At 42.2% G+C, this 21,143-nt stretch overlaps 1 protein-coding gene across 1 annotated transcript in view; it reads right to left on the reverse strand.

Moving 5' to 3' along the window:
• The window catches only part of ext1b (exostosin glycosyltransferase 1b), a 144,665-nt gene that overhangs the window by 35,438 nt on the left and 88,084 nt on the right, over nucleotides 1–21,143 (reverse strand). The window contains exons 2-3 of the mRNA XM_015973459.3: nucleotides 5,026–5,119; nucleotides 1,017–1,124 (exon numbers count right to left, since the gene is read on the reverse strand). Coding sequence (XP_015828945.3) covers nucleotides 1,017–1,124; nucleotides 5,026–5,119 — 202 coding nt within the window. The remainder of the gene's footprint in view (nucleotides 1–1,016; nucleotides 1,125–5,025; nucleotides 5,120–21,143) is intronic.

Raw genomic sequence — 21,143 nt, forward strand, 5'->3', positions numbered from 1 at the left:
CCAGAGTAAAAACTTCTCAGCTTATTTGGGCCGTTACAATTAAGGCTGTCCAAGACTGTAGGGAGGTAGAACATCTTTCTGTTAAAGCGGTCATTTCCACCTCTGAGCTTCTTTAAGAGGTCAAGAGTCAAGTCCTGATTTCTGTAATGTCAGGCAGACGCCGGCACTTCTGGAGATGCTTTAATTTACTTTCCTGGCTGTGAGCAGCATGACAGGATCAAACCTGCATCCACGTCTGAGCGGAAACGTTTGAAGCAGAAGCTGCACTGAACTTCTCGCCCAAGTCTCAGCAGCAACGCTAATGAGTGCGTTTACCAAAACGTCTGACTTTTTCTTTCAAATTTGACCCCAGCTGGGTTTAAAGTGAACTTAACCAGCAACTGTCTGGGAAATTCCTTACCCTTACAGGTCAAAGAGACGTTAGTTTGGCTGAAAAAGGAAAAGGAACAAACATGGTTGTGTAGAAACATGAACACTGATCTTGTTTAAGGAGAAGAACTCACTCAAAAAAGTGTGTTTTTGTTACTTTTTTAATCAAATAACTTTAAAAAATATTAAAAACTTAAAATTTTCTACTATGGTAAGTGATTTGAATCCATTTACCCCAACTCTGTCAATAAATCTGTCAGTGCGTTACAAACATGTTTAAAAAGAAAGACTTTAAAGCCCAACAGAAACATGGATCTGTGCATTTAAATTACAATCACAGAAATGTGCAGAATGATCCAGGATGACATAAACACTTTTGATTCTGCACATTCTCTAATGTCAAACATTATTATTGTGCACTTCATTCAAATTAAGATTTAATGGGCATATAATTGCTTTTTTCTCTATGAAGCTCAAACAGTTTAAACTGAATCCAGCTGTGCTTTCTGTTTACTTGCCTTCTCATTACAATTTGAAGCTTTAAGGGATTTCTATGCTGCTTCAGTTTTGCTTGGTTGAAAAGAACTCGTAACAAAAATAGAAAACAAAAATGAGCAGAGGGTGTGTTAGGAGTGTGTGTGTTCTACCTGCAGCAGGAGCCTCTCGTCGCCGATGACCGCCGCTGTGTTCCAGTCGATGATCTCGGAAAAAGGCAGCTCCCAGCCGTTGCTCAGCATCACGGGCACACAGGCAGCCTGGGACACAAAGACGGAAGCTTGGCTCAACGAACACCAACAGTCCTGCAGCTACGTGACGAATACCTCACCAATACCGATCTTTAAGTTGGACAGATTTATCACACACTGGGGAGTAAATATATGCTCTTCTGGATTTTCCACAAATAGGAAATGAATGAGCAAAGTGAGGAGAGGATGTAGGCAAAGATCCATCGGAATGTTGAACTTTTAGCCTTTATTGTCTTGAGTTGGAACGGTTGAGACCACATGGTGAATAACATCCTAAAACATCAGCCAGCACTGCTGTTTTTCATAATAATTTACTGCTTCATGGTTCATTAATCACTCAGCTTGGAAAGGAAAATCGTGTTAGCAAAACTCAGAACCAACGGGGGGATTCTAACAAACCTTTACAGGAGGGTCAGTCAGGCTATTTCTACGATTGTGCAGAATGCTGAATTAAATATTTAACCATAACAGCTGGAATTTAAGAAAAATATCTATACAGCAGAATATTTTATATTTGATGTTCCCAAATCCATATTGAATTTCCTGCAATTTAAACTTTGACAGCAAGTGAGCAGGAGTTTTTGTGTCTTCATTTTGTTGGAAGAACGAGATCTAGTGATAGCCCTGACCTGGCCTGAGTTTTCCCAATTAAATTCAGTCTTAAAAACTGCAAATATTGCAATATATTGTGTATAGGAGTGCCAAATTCTTATCACTACACACCCCTGATATCATATATAATTTTCTAATTTCTAATCATAAAAGGATTATAGTTGGAATGTCTGGTATCAAAGGTGGTGGGGGATATTCAATCCTGAAAGAAAGCCATAATCTTATTCATCTTTTTCCTTTTATTCCTGCTGTAAACTCCTTTATTAAGTCATTCACTGCAAGTTTTTACTGTGTGGGCTTCAGAACGAGCCCCCGCACCGTGAGAACAAACATCCCAGCTCTAAAGCCGATCTTCATCCGCGTACGTCACACATCACGTGATCAGGAAGCAGAAAATCCATGTGTTAGAAGATCGTTTTGGGCCGCTGCTGTAAAAAAAAGTGAGGCGCGAACCAGAAAAGCTTCTGCGGATCACAATTCAACAACAGATTATGAAAGAACGGATAACGCTCGAAACGTGCAGATTCTTCCTGATGTAAGAGGTGAGTCTCCACTTTGTTTCAGTTGTTTTGGCGTCGACATCATCCTAGCGCGCAACGTACAGTAAAAACGGTGAGAAACGCTGGCAGCGAAGAGCTTTAGCAATCAGGAAACAGCTGGCAGCAAATGAGTTAAGTAAATATTAATGGCTGTCACTGAAAATGAAATGAAACAAAAAGCATCCTAATGCATGGATATTAATATCAGATGCCTTAAAGCTGCTATAGCAAATTTGGAAAAGAAGTTAGCTTAAAACATTTTTAAGCTAACAACGTTCTAACATAGTTTACCTCTTGTGGAGGTTAAAAAAACAAAATAAAAAAAAGTATAAAGTAGCTTTCTTGCATTTGTCTAAATAAACCTCCGCCATACATTTCGAACTGAAAGCAACCATTGTTGTCTGTCTCGCCGAACCGCTGCACTCACCTGGGTCTATTCATTACACACTTGCAAGTTTATCAACAGAGCACACTGGTGTGAGAAGTTCTCTGCTCAATAGAATCAGAGAAGGAGAAACAGCCGGCTGCTACCACTTCAACTTTAGGACAAACTACCAGAGTCCCAAAAAGATCTTTGGACCTAGAAAACGTTGACTGGTGTTTAGCGCTCTCTTGTTTCCTCTAGCAATGTGGGTTTCCGGTTCTGGTGGATGCAGACCCAGTGAAGATACACAAGGGGAGGGGTAAGTGTTTCTTGGCTGTGTTTGCTGATTCACTATAGCAGCAAGAAAATTTTGGCATTTAAAGTGTTTAAAATATTCATGATGACATCACTGCCATAAAACCACAAAATTCACAACTTCTTCAAACTAAAAAATGAGATTTGCGCAACTTAAAGAGCCACCAAAATGTCTTATTTTTACTTGGAACACAGGTGGAGTGAGAGGGCATATTTTTGTTGGTTGCAATCTGTAACTTTGCCACTAGATGGCACAGAATCTTACACATTTTAACTGATTACTAGTCTTGCAAGAACCGTAAAGCAAATGCATCATGACAATAAGCTGTGTGAGTGTATCTTTAAATAGTTGAAGCTGTATTTATTAGTGTTTTTTCCCCTGAGGGACAATGTAACAACCTTTAATGAAAACGTTGTCCTGTAATTGCCTCATTAAACAAATCCAGTGTGTGCTTGTGGTTTTATTTAATGATGAACAGTGAGAAAATCAGTCTTCAGTTTGAACTCTTGTTGATCAAAATATCCAATTAGAGCCGCTAAATGCTTTACTCACTCACCAGCTTCTCACCTTCTATTTCTAACTCGCTACAATTGAGGTTAAAGACAATAAGCTCAAAATGCCTTGCATTGAACGCAAAGCTGCCATTGTGTAAACTGGCATTATTTAAAGGTAACAATAAACCCGCCCAACCTGCAGAGGATATAAAAAAACAACATGCATCTGAGCTGGGGGGGGGGGGGGGGGGGGGGGGGGCTTTGCTTCACAACTGGATGAAGTTAAAGCAGCGACTTCGCAGAAAAAAAATGAAATCTTTCAATTGCTTTAAAAGCCCGAACACCAAAGAAAGAGGAACAACACTTCAATAAAATGTCCTAATGAAGATGTTCTGCGCTGTCCTTTTTAGGAGGACAGTTGGTTTAGAGAATTTGAAGAGAGTTCATTACTCAGAGGAGACGAGCAGGAGGGATGATCAACAGATCAAACGGCAGAAGAAAGTGGATCCATGGACAAAAAAAGATGAAACGAGTGGAGATAGTGAGGCTGAATGTGACCTTTGGCTAAGGAGGGGCACGGCTAGAGGGAGCAGGTGGCGTGTGTGTTTGTGTGAGTGCGCGTGTGCGGTGGGAGTTTGACGTAATGACGGCCCTGTCACTCCAAGGTCATAAAGGTGTCAGCTAAAGCAGAACGGGGCCTCTGGGCTCTGCTGCACACTCAAATGCGTGTGCACACAGACAGAAAACTGACCTTTGTACAGAACAGAGTTCTCATGCAACGGCCCAAAAAGCCTGCAGAGCCTCTACCCTTCATCTTCAACTTCTGCACATGAAGCTGATGGACGATGGGAGTCAGACAAATGGAGAAAAGAGAAGAGAGGGCATGTTTCTCTCCTGAGTGAAGTGCAGTGTGTGTGTGTGTGTGTGTGTGTGTGTGTGTGTGTGTGTGTGTGTGTGTGTGTGTGTGTGTGTGTGTGTGTGAGTAGCGGCTGATAAGCCCACTTTTCGGTGCACTCCATGAGCAGAAGTGTTGGGTAAGGAGAGGTAAAGGACAGTGCGGTTGTAACACCGGGGGGTGGGGTGGGGTGGTGGGGGTGGGGGTGGGGGTGGGGGGTGGGGGGGGGTGCTGGGCAACAGAGAGGGGGCCCCCCGGTAGCAGCACATCACCATTTTAGCCAAGTTTTATCTCAAATCCAGCCTGAGTTCCGGTTTAACCTTGACAAACTTCTAATAGTTGGAAGAGACAATCCTGCACCGCTCCGGCTGAAAACATTCACGATTTATGGTGGAAGAGGTTCAGTTGAGAGCCCACCTTGTGCTTGTTTACAGATTTATAACTCCAGAAACGAAACCACACAGAAAAATGTTGCATCATGATTACGGTTTGAATGTTTTTACGATATTTATAGAACATGTTGAAAATAGGCCAAAAGCCCTCTTACTCTAAACATTTAAAGTGGTAATTACATAATGATCAAGTGAGAGTGAGTTGGTAATAAATGGTCTTTCCAGTTATTTTCCCTGGAAGGCTGGAATTCACACCTGAGATAATGCAATGTCAGATTAGGGCTGATTTTTTTTTTACCTGCAGCGCCTCGAGGAAGCGGAAGGATCCCAGCCGTCTGCCCCGAGGCACCAAACAGAAGGTGGAGTTGTGAAGCATTTCCTTGTAGTCGAATCTGCAGAAACACAAACATCCTGTGAGTTCACAGACACAAAATGTTCTTGAAAGAGAAAACGTGAGTAATCAGGCAGTAATGAGGCACACTCGAGCCCTTCATCAACAGCTCTTTGTCTAGCAGCGGCTGGATGAGGAGTCTCGATCATCACAACAATATTTGCATTAAAGAGCTAAATCAAAAGCACTCGAAGCAAACTAAAAGTCTCGGTTTCATCTCATTTTTATTTCATGAACTTCCTCTTTCTTCTTTCCTCCTCCTTAGTCTTTTTCAGTCTCATCTCCCTCCTCCTCTTCCAGCTCCCTGATCCCTCCGGTTCTCCACTGAGGTGTGTCTTATTGCTCTCCAAACAGGGTGATCAACCCTGTCAGAGGTAATGAGCTGAGAGTGACACCTGCTTCCACCACACAGCTGGCTGTGTGTGCGCGTGTGTGTGTATGTGTGTGTGTAATAAACTGAGACGGAAACAGAGAAACGGAGTGTATCTGAGCATCAGCCTGTGTGTTCATCCCACTTTGCCGTGTTTTGACAGGTACGTGTATAAACTGTACTATCATAGACGGATGGCTTTATGGAGATGTTCAAACATTTGGCTTCACCTGTTTCTCTTCTAACTCAATTTCTCCCCCTTCCTTCTCTCATGTAAACTCATTTTTGTCTCATCGCTTGCTAATTTGTCGCTCATTAAGCTGAGCTGGGACGGATTGTGGTTCCCTTTTGTGAGGGTTCGAAGTTTCCTGGCATGAGTCTTCAAGTCTTACTCTTGAATGGCAACAACGAAGATGCAATTTTAGGAGGGGCTGGCAAGCTAACTGCAAAGAAAATTAGGGTAAATTGCAAACTAATGCATGAAGTATATTTAAAGGTCTATAGTATGAATGAATGCCTTTTGAGTCAGCAGGATTCTGAGGCCCTGTCCACACGTAGCCGGGGATCTGCCAAAATGTAGATATTTTTCTACGTTTTGGCCTGACATCCACACAAAAACAGAGTTTTTTCACACGAAAACGGATCTTTTTAAAAACTCCGGCCAAAGTGAAGATCTGCGTTTTCTCCGTTTTGGGTGTCTGCGTGTGGACAGACAAAACCGGAGTTTTAAGGTCCGCAACGTCACTTTCCGCGACAAAAAAAATGCTGACATCACGTGTGCGACCTGTGTTTACACTAGCCAACAGCATGGATGCCCTCAGAGCTGCGCTCGCTTTATCAATTGTCCAAGCGCTTTTTGCTTGTTTGTTTTTGCAAGCGGAATTACTGCTCCTTGCGGAAGACCACAGACGAAGGACGAGGTTAAGAACGGGGGAAGTACTGCCGCCTACAGGTCTGGCATGTCCTTAACAACGTATTTATCCGGGTACGTGTGGACAGAGTTTTTTTTTTAAAATGAGGTGGTGTGGATGCAAGTTTTTGGAGGGGCGGATATCTGTTTTTTGAAAAGCCCGGCTACATGTGGACTAGGCCTGAGTCTTACTAATTAATATTCATGATATGCAAACATCTCACTACTGATTGGCGGGATGCACTTCTACTAGATGTGTAAGTGGTGGGTGATATGATAGACATGTTCAACCCACAAGCTTCCTTCCAACCGGGAGTGCTTCAGATGCGAACAGGGAGCAAATGCGTTCCACAAAGTCACAAAATCACAGGAGAACTGCAAAACCACGCATGATTTTGTAAGTTCACACAATAACAACCAAGGAGGCACAATGCAATAGCAAAATCTGCACAAGTGTCACTTATTGGTCATAAACCATAAGAGACACAGTTACAAATAAAACTTCTCGCAAAAGCGTCATCTAGACCAACTTGCCGTGATTCGTAATTTTGCGTCTTTACAATAATAAGTGCTTTTATGCATTTTCTGCAGATTTCTTGTGAAATAAAGCACAAAAAATAAAATTCAAATGCTAAAAAACAAGGGATTCTAAACAGGCATCCCTGAGGAACATCGAATAAATTGCTATCATAACAGCATTTGCATTTTGTGAATAAGAGTTTCTCCTTCATGCTGTTCAATGTAATCTCTATTAGTAGCATGGCTGCCAATTTTACAGAAAAACAACCACGACTTATCATTTTGTTATTATACATACAGTGTTCTTTAGTATTTGTACGTAAAAAAATAAATAAACAGAAACACGCCCATTTCAGCCGGTTTGGATTTTAAAGACTTGTGCAAACAAGGTGAAGGTTACAGGAGACCAAACAGGCTCTTCAGCACTGGCAGAGCGGTGGATGTACTACACTTTGTGCAGAAGTGCGACAGTGATTGCTGATGCTGCCTTTGGTGTGTTCCTGTGGATATCCATATGGATCCCGCTAAAAGGTCAAAGCTGGAAGCCCTATGTGACTGCTGCTGTTGCTGCTGCCAAGATGCTGCCCTCGTCTCATCTTTAGCTCCACTAATGTGCGAGAACATGACAGCCTGTGATAAAAATCCCACCCTCCTTCACACCTACATGTGCGGCGCTCGACGCGGCTCATAACACACTCTTTGCACAGATTCACGGAAACAAACGCAGAGCGAACAGGCGACAGCTGCACGCCCTCACACTGCCGCTCCGTCACCTGTCGATGGAGAAGAAGAAGAAGCTATCTTAGCCCATATTTCCGCACCAGCTGTCTGCTTGGACGGTGCGTGAGTAAGTAACAGCCCACAAGACAGACCGACATCTGATGGCAATGAATATAAATGTGGATTTTAACAAGCAGCAGCCCTGAAACTAGTTTAAACTGACAATTACGCAGTTCTCCTGACTCGGATTTAATATCAGACAAATGTTTTACATTTGTTTCAATTTGGGCTCAACTGTCACAAGACGTTTGGTACTATAAAACCCAAAAGGGAAACGTCATGGGTTGTAAATAAACAGACATCTTCAAATGATTGGAATTCTACATAAAAAAAAAACATTTTAGTCTGACCGCAAACCTTTATTTTGTCTCTTTTGCTCCATTAAGTGTCTTTGATATTCTGAAGTCCAACAGTCTTTTCCTTCGTTGCTTCTTTTCTTTTCCTGCTTCGTCTGTTATAAAGCTGCTCTTCAGCTTCATCTCTGTGGGAATACCACCAACAAGCTCCAAATTTGCAGGATGTGTGTGTTCACGACGTTGCCTTTTTTACACACAATGTGTGATGCAATGTGGAAGTGCAAGTTTGAAACAAGAGTTAATGAAGAAAGATCTACTAACTTGTAGGGGGAACAAATAAAGTTGGATGATAATGAGATGCTTTCCCTCCTCATCTTCAGTGCCAATAGCAGAATGCTACGCTGTTGCTATGGTGACGAGTCATTAAACATCCTCATTTCCTTTGTTTTGCAATTACAAGAGCAGTGCATCCAGTGAACGTGAGAAATGCATTCAGATAAAGTTCAGGTTCTGTGTGACGATCAGAACCAGCAGCAGGACCGCCTCCGGAGGGCCCAGCCTGTTTGATAAGATGATTCACGATGATAAAAAGAAGTAGATCCTCATTTGCCGCAATTGTCTAAAGGAGAAACCTCAGAAACGGAGATGATTTTCAAAAAATAAGATCTGTTTTTAGCTCTTTGTAAGCAAAAGATTGGGATTTCTGGAAGTAACTTTAAACAAAAGGTGAAAAATGGGCAACTTTTTGCTAAACATCTCCTGAACCACTGACCAGATGGCATAAAACTCAGAAAAGCATCACTGGATGGATGCAGCCGTCTCATTTCACACACAAGATGGTGAAATGTTCGCTAGATTTGACCCAAAAAGGTTTAAGCATTCCTTCCACCAACGTGAGCTCTTTGAGTCTTGCTTTAAGGCAAACTTCTGAAGAGGGCCAAAATTGTCAAAATTGGTTAAAACTGTCAGCGGGCTACAGAAATACTAAAAATTGCTCACAAACTGCAAGGATCAGATATTTTAGTAAAGATAGTAACATAAAAACGTAAAAAGTGCTCAAGAGACAACATTCTAGTAAAGCACAAGAACACTGAGGGCCGTGCTTTGGAAATGCCTGCTTTAAGGGTTTCATTTTTATTGTTTTATGCAAAAATCAAAAATACAGACTAGTACAGGTAGAGTTTGAAATGCTTCCAGTCACCGGAAAGATCTGATTCATTTAGACTAAACATGAAATTTCAATACATTTAGTTATTTTCTACATCAACACCATATGATTCAAGTCATTCTGTCCCATTTGGTTCATTTACGGATAAAAACCTTACAATGTAAAGCTGTTCATAGTTTTAAAAAGCTATTAGAAACAGTAAAATATTAAAAAAGGTATAATGATTTTGTTGTTTTTTTATTCGGTTTCACTGAGATGCTTTTATGTTGCTTGGTGCTTCTCTACTGGAACACAGCAGATGCCCCAGCTATCCGTCCTCTGAATGTGGCACTTCAGGGTGATGAAAACACTGAACCACAACCAGCCTGATTGTCTTCCAGAGAGCAGAAAGAAAGAGATCCAATTTGCTGCTTATTGAGACTGTTGTTACATCATCCTCCCGGACTTCTCTCTTGTCTCCCTCTTCACTCACTCACTAATTTCTTTGTCTTCCGACGCGGCTTTCTGTGTGAGGCTGGGAAATAATGGCCGTCTAGTGGTCTGGGGACACCTGGAGGAAGGGCGCGTTGTTATGCTTTTTCTATACGATGCAGGAAAGAATCAGGTAAAAACTTTCAACACAGATAAATGACTCATGATGAAAGAAATGCTACTGATAGCATACTTGCTTCCGATGGCGCCGAACAACGTGATGCACATCAAAGGACAAAAAAGCTGCTCATTATCATGGATGTCACACGCGTGCTCATCTGTCTCAGCAACAACTCAAAAACTGTTTAGGGACAGATTCCAGCAGTAATTAAAAAGAAGCCTCATGTTCCCCATAAACACAAAAGTGGAAGCTCAAACACACGATAGAGCTCGCTCCCTGGAGAATGTGACAGATGTGCAGGCTAAATGTACTTGTGAGTAACCGTGTGTGTGTGTGTGTGTGTGTGTGTGTGTGTGTGAGTGAGAGAGAGAGAGAGAAGTCTTAAAGATGATAATGTGTGCACACATGAGTAGAGTGATAGATGTGAACTTCAAAGGCACCTGCAGCATTAGCTTGCATTGATGTCTTCTGTCCCATAAATTTCATCTCTACTTATTTCCCCTCCAGCTACGAGCTAATGTGTGTCAGCATCTGTAGGAGAGCATCCTGATATGTGCGTCCCCATATTGTTCAATCTTTTTCTTCTGCTGTTATAACCCTGATGTACACTCAGCAATTCATTCATTAGCCTAATTAGAGCTCATTAGCGAGCCTACCGGTATGCTAATTACCATTAGCATTTTAGCATGGCGTGTCAGAGGTTTACAAACAGGCCTTCTGCAATCCGACCTGTAACAAGCAAGTAACTGATGATTAGCTAACTGAGCCTGAAAATAAGAAGCATGCTAGCAAACCATGACACTTTAACTAGACAGAAAGATGGGCTACAGTTCGGTTGGAGGGGTGTTAGACTAAATTTCTGAGAATAATTAGACATTAGCTTTCCTGTTGATTTGTTTGCATTTTTTTATCAAGCCAGTGTCAAACTACAGCTGCTAGCAAAGTTATTCACGAGTCACTGAAGCACAGCTAGCATGAAGGTGAGTAATGTTTCTTTTACATAAGGACAATCTATCCTTTAAACATCTTTGTAGCTTTTTCCTGTGTTGCTAATGTTTGAATGTCAAAGAAAAACAGTGACATTAATTTTCCTATTGGGTCAGCTAAATTCCAGATCCATTGCAGCAAATTTGCTAAACAAATTTTTTTTGCACCAACTCTAAAGTTATGAAGCTGCAAACCTTATATGAAGAATTAGAATTTTAACTTTAGATGTTTGTCGTCTGTATATTCTAACAGTTCTTGTGTTAATATCTTTCAGTATGTTACTGCATGTTATTGTACGATGTTTAATTGTAAATAATAATAATGCATTGAACTTATATAGCGCTGTTCTAGACACCCAAAGACGCTTTCACACACTCTCACATTCACACACTGCTAGTGATGGTAAGCTACTTGTAGCCACAGCAGCCCTGGGGAGGTCTGACAGAGGCGAGGCTGCCATTTGGAGCCGTCGGCCCCTCTGACCACCACTAACACAGGCAAGTTGGGTGAGGTGTCTTGCCCAAGGACACAGCAGCAGGACACCCCTGGCGGGAGCTGGAATTGAACCCATGACCCTCCGATCATGAGGCAACCCGCTCTACCACGTGAGCTACTGCTGCCCCAAATGAATAAATGAAAGAATTACTGTCCAACCTCCAAAAATGGCAAAACAAATTTGACTAAACTAAATCTGACAGAAACCAACGATGCTGACAAGACAAACGCATCTAGACGCTGATGGTACCAGTGGTGTTTATTAACCAACCACATAACATCCCAACACGTCAGCTGTTGGCACAGATGTGGCAGAACACAAACAACAACCTGAGGGTGTGTCGCTCTAACCAGCCTCATATACATGAACATACTGAGTGTCCATGCAGTTTTCTCCCTGAATCTATTGGAAACACTCAGGACAAATGACGGACAAGCTGCCTCATTACTGTCAACTATAACAATACTAATTCCTGTGAGCTTATTACACTCTAATGCAATAATGACACTTTAATCAGAAGTCGTCCAGGCAGGAGACCTGTGTTAAGACGTCTGTGTGTGTGTGTGTGTGTGTGTGTGTGAGTTGTTCAGATAGCTGACATGAAACTGAACGTATCTAGACTTGAACATGGATACGACGGGTACAAGGCCTTAATATGACAGGTCTTTCTGTTCCTTCAAGAACAGTTTCTTGGGGGAGAAGCGCTGACTGATGGCTCTGTTATTTCTTTCCTTCTCTGTGACCGTCATTCTGTCTGAATACAGAGCAGAGTCATATAACAACTCCTGGAACATTTTCAGACACATGAAATTCAAAATACCTGCACAGAATCCGTGTATAATTTGATCCGGGCCATCTACATGCAGGTGGTGAACAGAACTCCTCACAGCTTATGTATATTAATTCTACTTGTCAGATTGTGCCTGGGAAGTCCCTGAAACTCAGCTCTGCAGCATGAATTATAAAGTAACCAGGTGTGAAAGACTGTTGTTATGCTAGTTTCTCGTGGTGCACTGAATGCACGTAACCAGAAAACCTAAATGAGACCTGTTCACATATAACCGTGAAATTTGTGTTCCGATCCAAACATTCGTCCAAAATGTAGGCGCCATTTCAAGCGATGTTCGCCGACATCCCTGCTTCCCTTCAGTTTACAAATACCATGATGACGAGAGCTTTCCCTGCTTTGATGCTAACTCGCTACGCTTGCTTTATCTTTGAAATCTTTTCAATTGGTCTCTCAGATTTGACAAATGGAGGCAGTTTTTCAGTGACGTTAAGTGATAGAGCGGCCGTCAAAGTCCCTCTACTGAATGGACTTTGTCCGATCTCCCAAGGATGGAGGTGAGTTTCGACTTTCAACTCTTCCAGGCACGGGGAGTGTTAGGGGAATTTGTTGGCAGTGAGATGACTCTTCACACAAACATACTTCATGTCAGTAATTGGTGCTTCACTGTGTGATCTTGAAGATGAGGGGTCCAGACTCTGAGGATGTTCACTGGAGACCAGCTGTGCCTCGCTCTGCACTTCCAGATGGCCTCAGGACGCCTCACTGTGCATGTTAGTTTACGTGTGTGTTTGCGTGTGTGTATGAGTGTGTGTCCATAAGTGTGAGACAGTCTCAGATTTAAACATGTCAGCACATGCTCTGCAGCGGTCCCTTTTTTTAAACACCGACACATTTTGTCATCAGAGCTGCTGAAATGAAGAGCGAAGAGAAGGCCAGAGATACCCCTCACCGAGTCGTCCTTTCATCTGGCACACACACACACACACACACACTTACACACTCAGCGAAATGCTTTAATTTGTTCCATCCACATCACAGTCGCTGCAGGCTCTTTCAAAATAATTCGTTATCCAAAATCTTGAAATCTCTCACACACTCTGACTCGGCTCCACATTAATATGTGTAAACTGCATCGACACTAACCTCTCATTATTTTCAAAGCACCGCTGACCATTATCGTGGTCCCATCTGCAGGCGAGAACAAGTCCATTGCTCCGCCAATAGGTGAGGAGAAACTTAATTGTGCCTAATTCCTTGTCTGCAAACACTCTCTAATGTATTCCCTCTGAAAGCTCATCTGAATCTAAATGAAATCCTGCTTTTATAGCCACCTGCGCCCCTCTACACAACCAACCTGAGAACTAACTCCATACCACAACGGGAAATAGAAGGATGCAACGATGAGACAAAAATAATGTTGAAGGGGTTCTAATATCACTATGCAAAACACCAAATCAGGTTAATTAAAGTATAAAACATGCCAGTTTATAAAATTAAAGGCCTAGCACTGATTGTAGGGGAGATAATAGGCAACTATATTAGAAAAAAAGCATGCAATATAATTGGTGAATATTGTGATAAAACCACATTTTCTATTACAGCTAGTGGGCAAAAGCCAAGTATATTATTATACCATGCAATCTGTTTATAGAAATTCAATTAAAATCACAATATTGATCATTTTTAAATATGTTTTGCAGCTTGACTTCCTGCTGAAAGTCTAAGCTAACATCAAATGCTCCGCTTACTGTTTTACCTGCACATCAGCTGTGATGGTTGTTGATTTTATCTGAAGGAAAAAAGGATTAGAGATGTTTGAGAGTTGCTACTGCATTTAGCTTTAGTGTTGGAACTAAATGTTATTCCAGTGGCTAAAGGCAGATTTTCTACGATATTTATCATTTATCGCTATTAAGCCGCAGAATATTGTAATAGCCAGCCTCAATTTTAGTGATAACTTCCTGTAAGTGTCGTTAAAATCCATGGATTCTCTCTCTCTCACACACACACTCACACACACACACACACGCACACACACACACACACACACACACACACACACACACACACGATCAAATTTATTTGGCCTTTTGTTAAAAAAATAAAAAAGGGTTCAGTTTTTTATATTTCCGTTAAAGGAAAAGCAGTTATCTGTATTTCAGCTTTCTTGACTCCTGCATCTCCTTTGTTCCCCAGCGCGTGCGCGCACACACACAAACACACACAGACACCTTGGAGTGAGTTTGACATCAGCATCAAACACAGACCATGTCAGCACAGCATGACACTGGAGAGCAGCATGAAGTCTGAGACGGTCTGCACTGCTGTGTGTGTGTGTGTGTGTGTGTGTGTGTGTGTGCGCGCGCGTGCGTGCAAGACAGAGAGATGGTACAGCTGTCAATCACAGCACCGAGGCAAGCAAAGCGATATGCTACCCAGTGAGTTCATCAGTACCATGTGTCAGTCACACCCTGAGATCACATTGATTGTCTGTCAGCACCCATCTGCGTGTGCGTGTCTCTGTGTGCGAGATGCATAAGTTCGAGCAAAGAGGTCGTGTTTTGGTCTTGAGAGGAACATCAATAGGAGTGGAATGCAAAGGACGAGAAAAAATAATGAGAGAGAAGAGGGCGAAACGTCCACCATGATGCAATTATGATTCAATTTAGATTCCTGCATCAATTATGCAAACATATTCAAGAGACATGTCAAATATTTATAGGCTCCTCAACTTCTCAAACTGTATTCATTAAAGAGCCAAAACTTAACCCAGGCGCTCTCATTAATCATGGATGGATGTCAGCTGGAGGTCCAAATTCTAATTCAGCTCCAGTCACCAAAACCATGAGTGTGCATGTGTGGATCTGTGTGTTTTTCTGTATGAGTGCCTCGTGTCAGGGCTGACCTGTGACCCGTCACCTCCACGCCTGCACGTCTCACTGTCACAGAGCTGCAGAATAACATTCTGTTTGGCTTTACAGGCAGCAAAACAGTCAGGGAACTCAATGCTGGTGACCAAGTCTGAGAGCTGGTGTTGTACCTAAGGCCTGTGTGACTTATATTTTCTAATACAACTCAAAACATTACACATTCTAGATTTTAAACAGGTTTTGCTAAAACTATCTTTTTAATAAAATAAATACAATGTTTTGAGCCAACAAAAGCACTTTACCCCTATCCTGGACAAGCCCCCAAATTGTTTTAGTCTGAGTAAATAATGCAAATATCTTATGTTATCAGTTTAACACACAACTTTTGCAAAAAAAAAAAAAATACTCGAACGAAAAAGCCTCAAACTCAACTGAACCCAAAAGAAATGTGAAATTAGCTTGCAAAATAAACAGCTCACACTGATCTCATGAAAGAAAACCACTAATTTAAAAGAATATTCACAAAAATCTACAACATTAAAGGTAAACCTTTTTAATAAGTTACATGATTTCCAAAATAAATACAAAAATGATTACAAATGTCATCTAATTTTAAATGATCATATTTTAACATAAAATAAAATGTATCATATTCTTTAGGACTGAGCTAACTTGGAGAAGCTGCCAGCAGCCTTTGCGATAAATGATCTGTAACTTGTTTAACTTAGCTTGATTAACAGGTATGGACAAAGATCATCTAAAATTCAAAATGTTGCTAAAATACTCAAAACTGAGCATCTGCTACTGACATTAGAATCATGGCAGCAAAACATCGCCAATCAAACTACTTGTTGGCGATAATGTGTCAATGCCAACATAACCACTAGGTGGCGATAATGAGCCAAGCTGTTCCAAACCATGCAGGAATTCATTTTGCAGTAAAATGTCTCCCCAAAAAATAGATTTCATGTTTCTGACTAATTGTTGTGAAAGGATTACAAATAAAAATCATGATCAATACAACTTTTGACTGACTTGTTTTTCTTATTCATGTTGGAGCTTCTGGGAGTAAAATTTTCCAAATAATAAACCTTTACAATGACGTTTGAGCAAATATGTTTTAGAAATTTTTGCCTGTATTTGGATGATTCTACAAACAATTTCCATACGTTTCCTTTTTTAAAGCTTTTCTAATATTTTAAATTATTCTAAAGGCAAAGTTAGTCTTTGTTTCTGTTGATGTGAACAAATGAAGTGAGTTTGATTGATTACGTTTTGTATCTGGTTATGTTTTACACCAGATTCTCATTCTGTCCTGTTTGTGCCAAGGATTATCCCCAATGCGCGTTAGCTGTATGACATATGAGCTAACGTGGCTGAACTGAGGTTCCTGATCAGGGTGGGGGTCATGGCTCACAGGTCAAAGATCGGGCCAGTCCTCACCCAGGGGAACAAAAGGAGCGAATAAGCCTTTAAGTGGAGATGCTGCTGACTCAGGCTGAGGCCGACAAGTCGGTGTTCCTGTTTCTCTGTGAAACTCAACCATTCGCTTCAAAACAAAAGGTCACATTGGAGCAAATAAATGTGCATTTCCTGATGGATTTATTGCTTATGTCTGCGTTTCCTGTAAAGTTAGTGTCCTAACTTTATGTTCGTGTCAGACAACATGTGTGTGTGTGTGTGATGAAGCCAATGTGAGGACCTTCTGCCTCTTCTGTGGGCCCATCCCGCGGCGCAGTACACAAAACAGCTGTTCTCCAGCACTACACTGAGAGGTCACGCGGAGACACGGACGAACCACAGCTGTGGCCCCGGGGCTTGTGGGAACTGTGGCTTCAGCAATGTGGGAGAGAAGAGGAGGCATGAGATGCAAGAAATTCAGTGGGAAAAACAGAATTTACAATCTGGGATTAGATGAGACGGCCAAATGAAGCTGCAGAGCAAAACCAAAGAGGAGGAGAACACATGGGGGGAGAGGCCGGGGAGAAGGAGGTGTGTGTCTGTGTTGGAGTCATGTGGAGCTGTAAACGCCACGAAGACCAGCGGGAGGCGCGTACCACAACCATTTAGGCCACAAAAAGAACATAAGATCAGCAGCACGTACACCGAGGGCTCGTTTGCAAACAAGCTCATCCGGAGATGTCAACCGGAGTCACTTAACATTCCCAGGAAAGCCCCTTAGTTTAAGCGAATTAATCACGGCTATCCTCTCATAAACAACTTGACTTCCAAGGCGGAGAATTAGCCCGCCGGTCGTGACTGCACAGTAACTTGAATAAAGACTCTTTGTTGCAGATAAAGCACAGTTCGGGACGGCACACAACGTGATAAGTCTGAGGAATCATTTTATAGTTTTGCAGAGACGATCATGAGAACAGAGCCTGCGCTCCAACAGAGAGAAACCAGCAGCAGCGAGAACGGGGGGGAAATGACAGAGAAAACTAATAAGTGTCGTGCAACGTGAGAGAAATGGGCTCATCTCTCCGAGGCACTGTGCAAACCTATTGGAGCTGTTTTACGCTATTTCAGAGAACAAAAAAAAGAAAAAATGAGCCACATCTACGCTGAAACCCAACACTAAATCCCTTCTGCCTGACAGATTCGGCAAAAGAATAATATCTCCAGCAAGAATAATATTTGCAGCCTACATTATGAGAGTGAACGAGGGAACAGAGGAAGAGATGGAACTAGGCCAAAAGCCAATTTATGGCTTTTACAGAACCTTTAAAAGGGAAGGAAGAGTGGTTCAAGGTACGGCTCTTGAAGAATGCTCCCTGCTGCTCAGGAGCAAGCTTAAACATCTGAAGAGCAACTCCAACTAAAATCAGTAAAGCCTGAGCAGATTAGACTGAATTGTCCATGTAAGAATTAAAGATAAGATGGGATGAGTTTCCACTTATGACTTTTATGATGAGCAGGTCGACTAATCGTAAATTAACCTGCAGATGTGAGAAATATTTGAATGATCTTCTGTATAAACCTGTATGACACAAGTCAAGTGTTAACTGGAGTCTGAAGACTGCATTAAAACCAATCAATAGCATCCTAGCTACGACCTCTTGATTTCCTGTTAGTAATAAACTGATTGCTATAAATGTTTGGCTTGTGTTTTTATTGAGGGTCATGCATTTAAGAACAACCCAAACAAAAAGGAAGGAGTAGGCGTCACTTCTCTTTTCAGAGATGTTGTAGCCAGGTTTCTGCAGACCTGTGCACATGTGGCAGCTGCTCCTCCTGAGCTATCTGTTTTCCCTGTCAAAGCCATGACATATCTGCTGTAAGGATGATGCTGCACCTCTGGGATTTCCACACATGCATCTCGTCAGAATGACATCCAGCTCAAGACAGAAGACTAATTTTACTGTCGAAGTAACCTGGAAACACAAGTAAAATCGGTGTCATGCAGAGTGCACAGGTGTCGGCACGACACCGTGCTGCAACCGTGTTTGTGTTCTGAAAGGCCTGAAAAACTAAACTGATTTTAAAAACATGTGTAGCTCCGACTTGCCAATCCAGATGTACCAATTCCAAAATATATGAAAAAATAACCTAACGTAATGAGCCGTCAGATCAGTTCTGACGTCCTTCTGAGCAGACCAGAGTGCTCTTGTTACATCACACACATCAGGGAAATCTGATAAGATTATCTTTAGAACCATTATGGTAATCAAGAGCGTCTCTAAAATCGTCAGAAGGGAACAATCATAATTATCTTGCTGTGTGAACTGGCCCTTAGCCGTTCATGCTGAATATTGGCGTGTCCTCCACTAATCCTGGCTTACTGTCAATTTTCTTTTTCTACCTTAAAGTGACAGTGTGTATTTTCCCTGGTGATAGGGGGCAGTCGATACCTAAATCATTGCAAGCAAGCATTATTTTTGTGTTCAAGTAAGACTTTACCAACAGATGGCCATTAGGCCGGGGACACACTGGCCGCGGAAGCGCCGCGAAGCGCCGCGAAGCGCCGCGAAAATGGGACCGCCTTCATTCGGCGCCCTTGTTAAGCTATTCTATAGACCACATGGGCCGCCGAAGCGCCGCGAATCGCCTCGCGCCGGCGCGCGCCGGCGCTCCAGCCCGCGCCGTGCAGCGATCATTTCGGCGTTGGCTCTATTTTTTTCGCGAGCCGCGGGTGAATCGCGTCAATTCTGGCAGGAAGTCAAACGTAGACATAAGAGGAAGGCCGGTAAAGTTAACAAAATAAAGCATTTCAAAATAAAATTCCGCAATAGTCAAATGTGTTCGTAAACAGACACTGCAGAAAAACCACACGAACACGCACACACATACACACACATCGAACTTGTGTGCGTGTGTGACCACGTGAAGGGGTGTGTGGTTTTGGGTGTCTTTTCACCGGAGCAAACAGGACAGAGAGGCAGAAAGTCTGAGGCAAGCAGTTAGGATGGATGACTTTAAATTAATTATGGAAGTTGAGAAACACAAGGAGCTGTACGACCCCCGAAAAACATGATTGTTTACGTACCCATGTCGGAAGAAACTGCTAGGATACAGCTGCAGAATTGGAGCGGGTTCCAAGAGATTCAACTGGCAGAAACAACTCATACCATAGGTTCACGCGCGCACGCGCACAAACACTCAAACGTAGGAAAAGAGCTGAGAAAAGGCAGAGAGGAAATGGAGGACACCAAGTGTTTAAAAGAAAAACTACAGCTGAGCCGAGGCGCGCCTCGACTGGGGCGCGTCTGATCTGAACTGAGGAGCGGCGAGCAGCGGCCGAATTTCGTGAGCGATTCGCTTCTCGGCGCTTCGCGGCGCTTCCGCGGCCGGTGTGTCCCCGGCGTTAGGGTCAAAAATCCTTGGGAAGGCAACCTCCAGCAAAATAGCAAAAACATCAGATTCCCTTTCATCACAGGCAACGAGTGAAGAGGTAAGTGTGGAAATGAACAATGTTTATTAATGCTGAAAGTTTTGTAACCATTTGTTACAAATCAGTAAATGCATTCTGTCCTCACAGACTTCCGTAGAAGGAAACATGGCATCCAATATGGCGTCGCCCAAGGACTTAGACCCGCTCTCATGTATTTTAGACCAATTTGTATGGTTATATGTAATGAAACCGCCAAAATTTTTCAAAAAACGGGCATCTCTTAATTAATTAACATTTCAATGGATATTTCCAGAGATTAATGGTAAAAAAAAAAAAACTACACACTGGCACTTTAAGTTAAAGAATCCCTTAAAACTAGGATGATAAAGCTTTGTGAAGAAGTGTTGGGGTTCCAACATGCACTAAACCACTTTGCCACAAACAAGCTCACTGAGCTTTATTGTGGAAATTGTTTAGTAATAAAACAAAGTTCCACCCAAGATAAACGGTCTTTTGCACCTTTAAAGGATATTTGATCACTCCACCACGCCTTCTGCACCAACATTACCCTGCTCTAAAAAGGAAAATCTCAATTTGTATTATGTAGAGAAAGTTCATGTCCTTTACACAAAAGAGATATTCTTATCAAAAGCTCTTTTTTCTAATACAATATGAATGAGGCAAGAGCGAACACGAAGAGGCTGCACTTGGTAAAAATCACTGCCTTGGCACTTGAAAGTTAACAATACATGAGGCGTTCCATCAAACGTTTGAAAAATCTCCTTTTTAATGTTATTTTCCTCTACAGCTACTTCAAGATACTTCTGTCTATCAAAGATTTGATGAAGACAACCAAACAAAGGTTAACGTACGACTAGTGGAACTTTTGACAATGACAAATGAGTTTGCTGTCTTCTGTCATTTTTTGTCTCCGTTTACTTCAGACGTCCACAGATGTCTCCCAGATAAAGAGTAATGTGCTCTTAATGCCAGGTATAAATGGAATACCAGAGTAACTGCATGTGGACACAAACTAGGAAGCATAAAAATGTTAATGTCATGTGTAAATGAGGCTTCGGTTTATCTCTCTCTCCGCAATCCCTTTTCCATTAAGAGGCAACATTCTCAGGCATTTCTGCGGTGCAGCGAAGCAGAGCGCCAGTCTTCTCCTCTTGGACCGGTAACAGAGGGATATTGTTGCCACAGAACCGTGACTTTGGTTGCCGCGCATTCCTGCCTCTTCATTTCAAAGGCAGAAACATGGACAGGTAAGGTGAAAGGGCAAATAAGGTGCACAGAGGAGAAAAGGGAAAATCAAGGAGAAGGAAGTATTAGTGCCGCAATAATTTATCTCTCCACATCTCTTAAAAATCACTGAGTCAGCTGTTCCCGCAGCCGAACGGAGCAGAGGGAAAT

Source organism: Nothobranchius furzeri, chromosome 19 (assembly GCF_043380555.1).
Source record: "Nothobranchius furzeri strain GRZ-AD chromosome 19, NfurGRZ-RIMD1, whole genome shotgun sequence".
Lineage (NCBI taxonomy): Eukaryota > Metazoa > Chordata > Actinopteri > Cyprinodontiformes > Nothobranchiidae > Nothobranchius > Nothobranchius furzeri.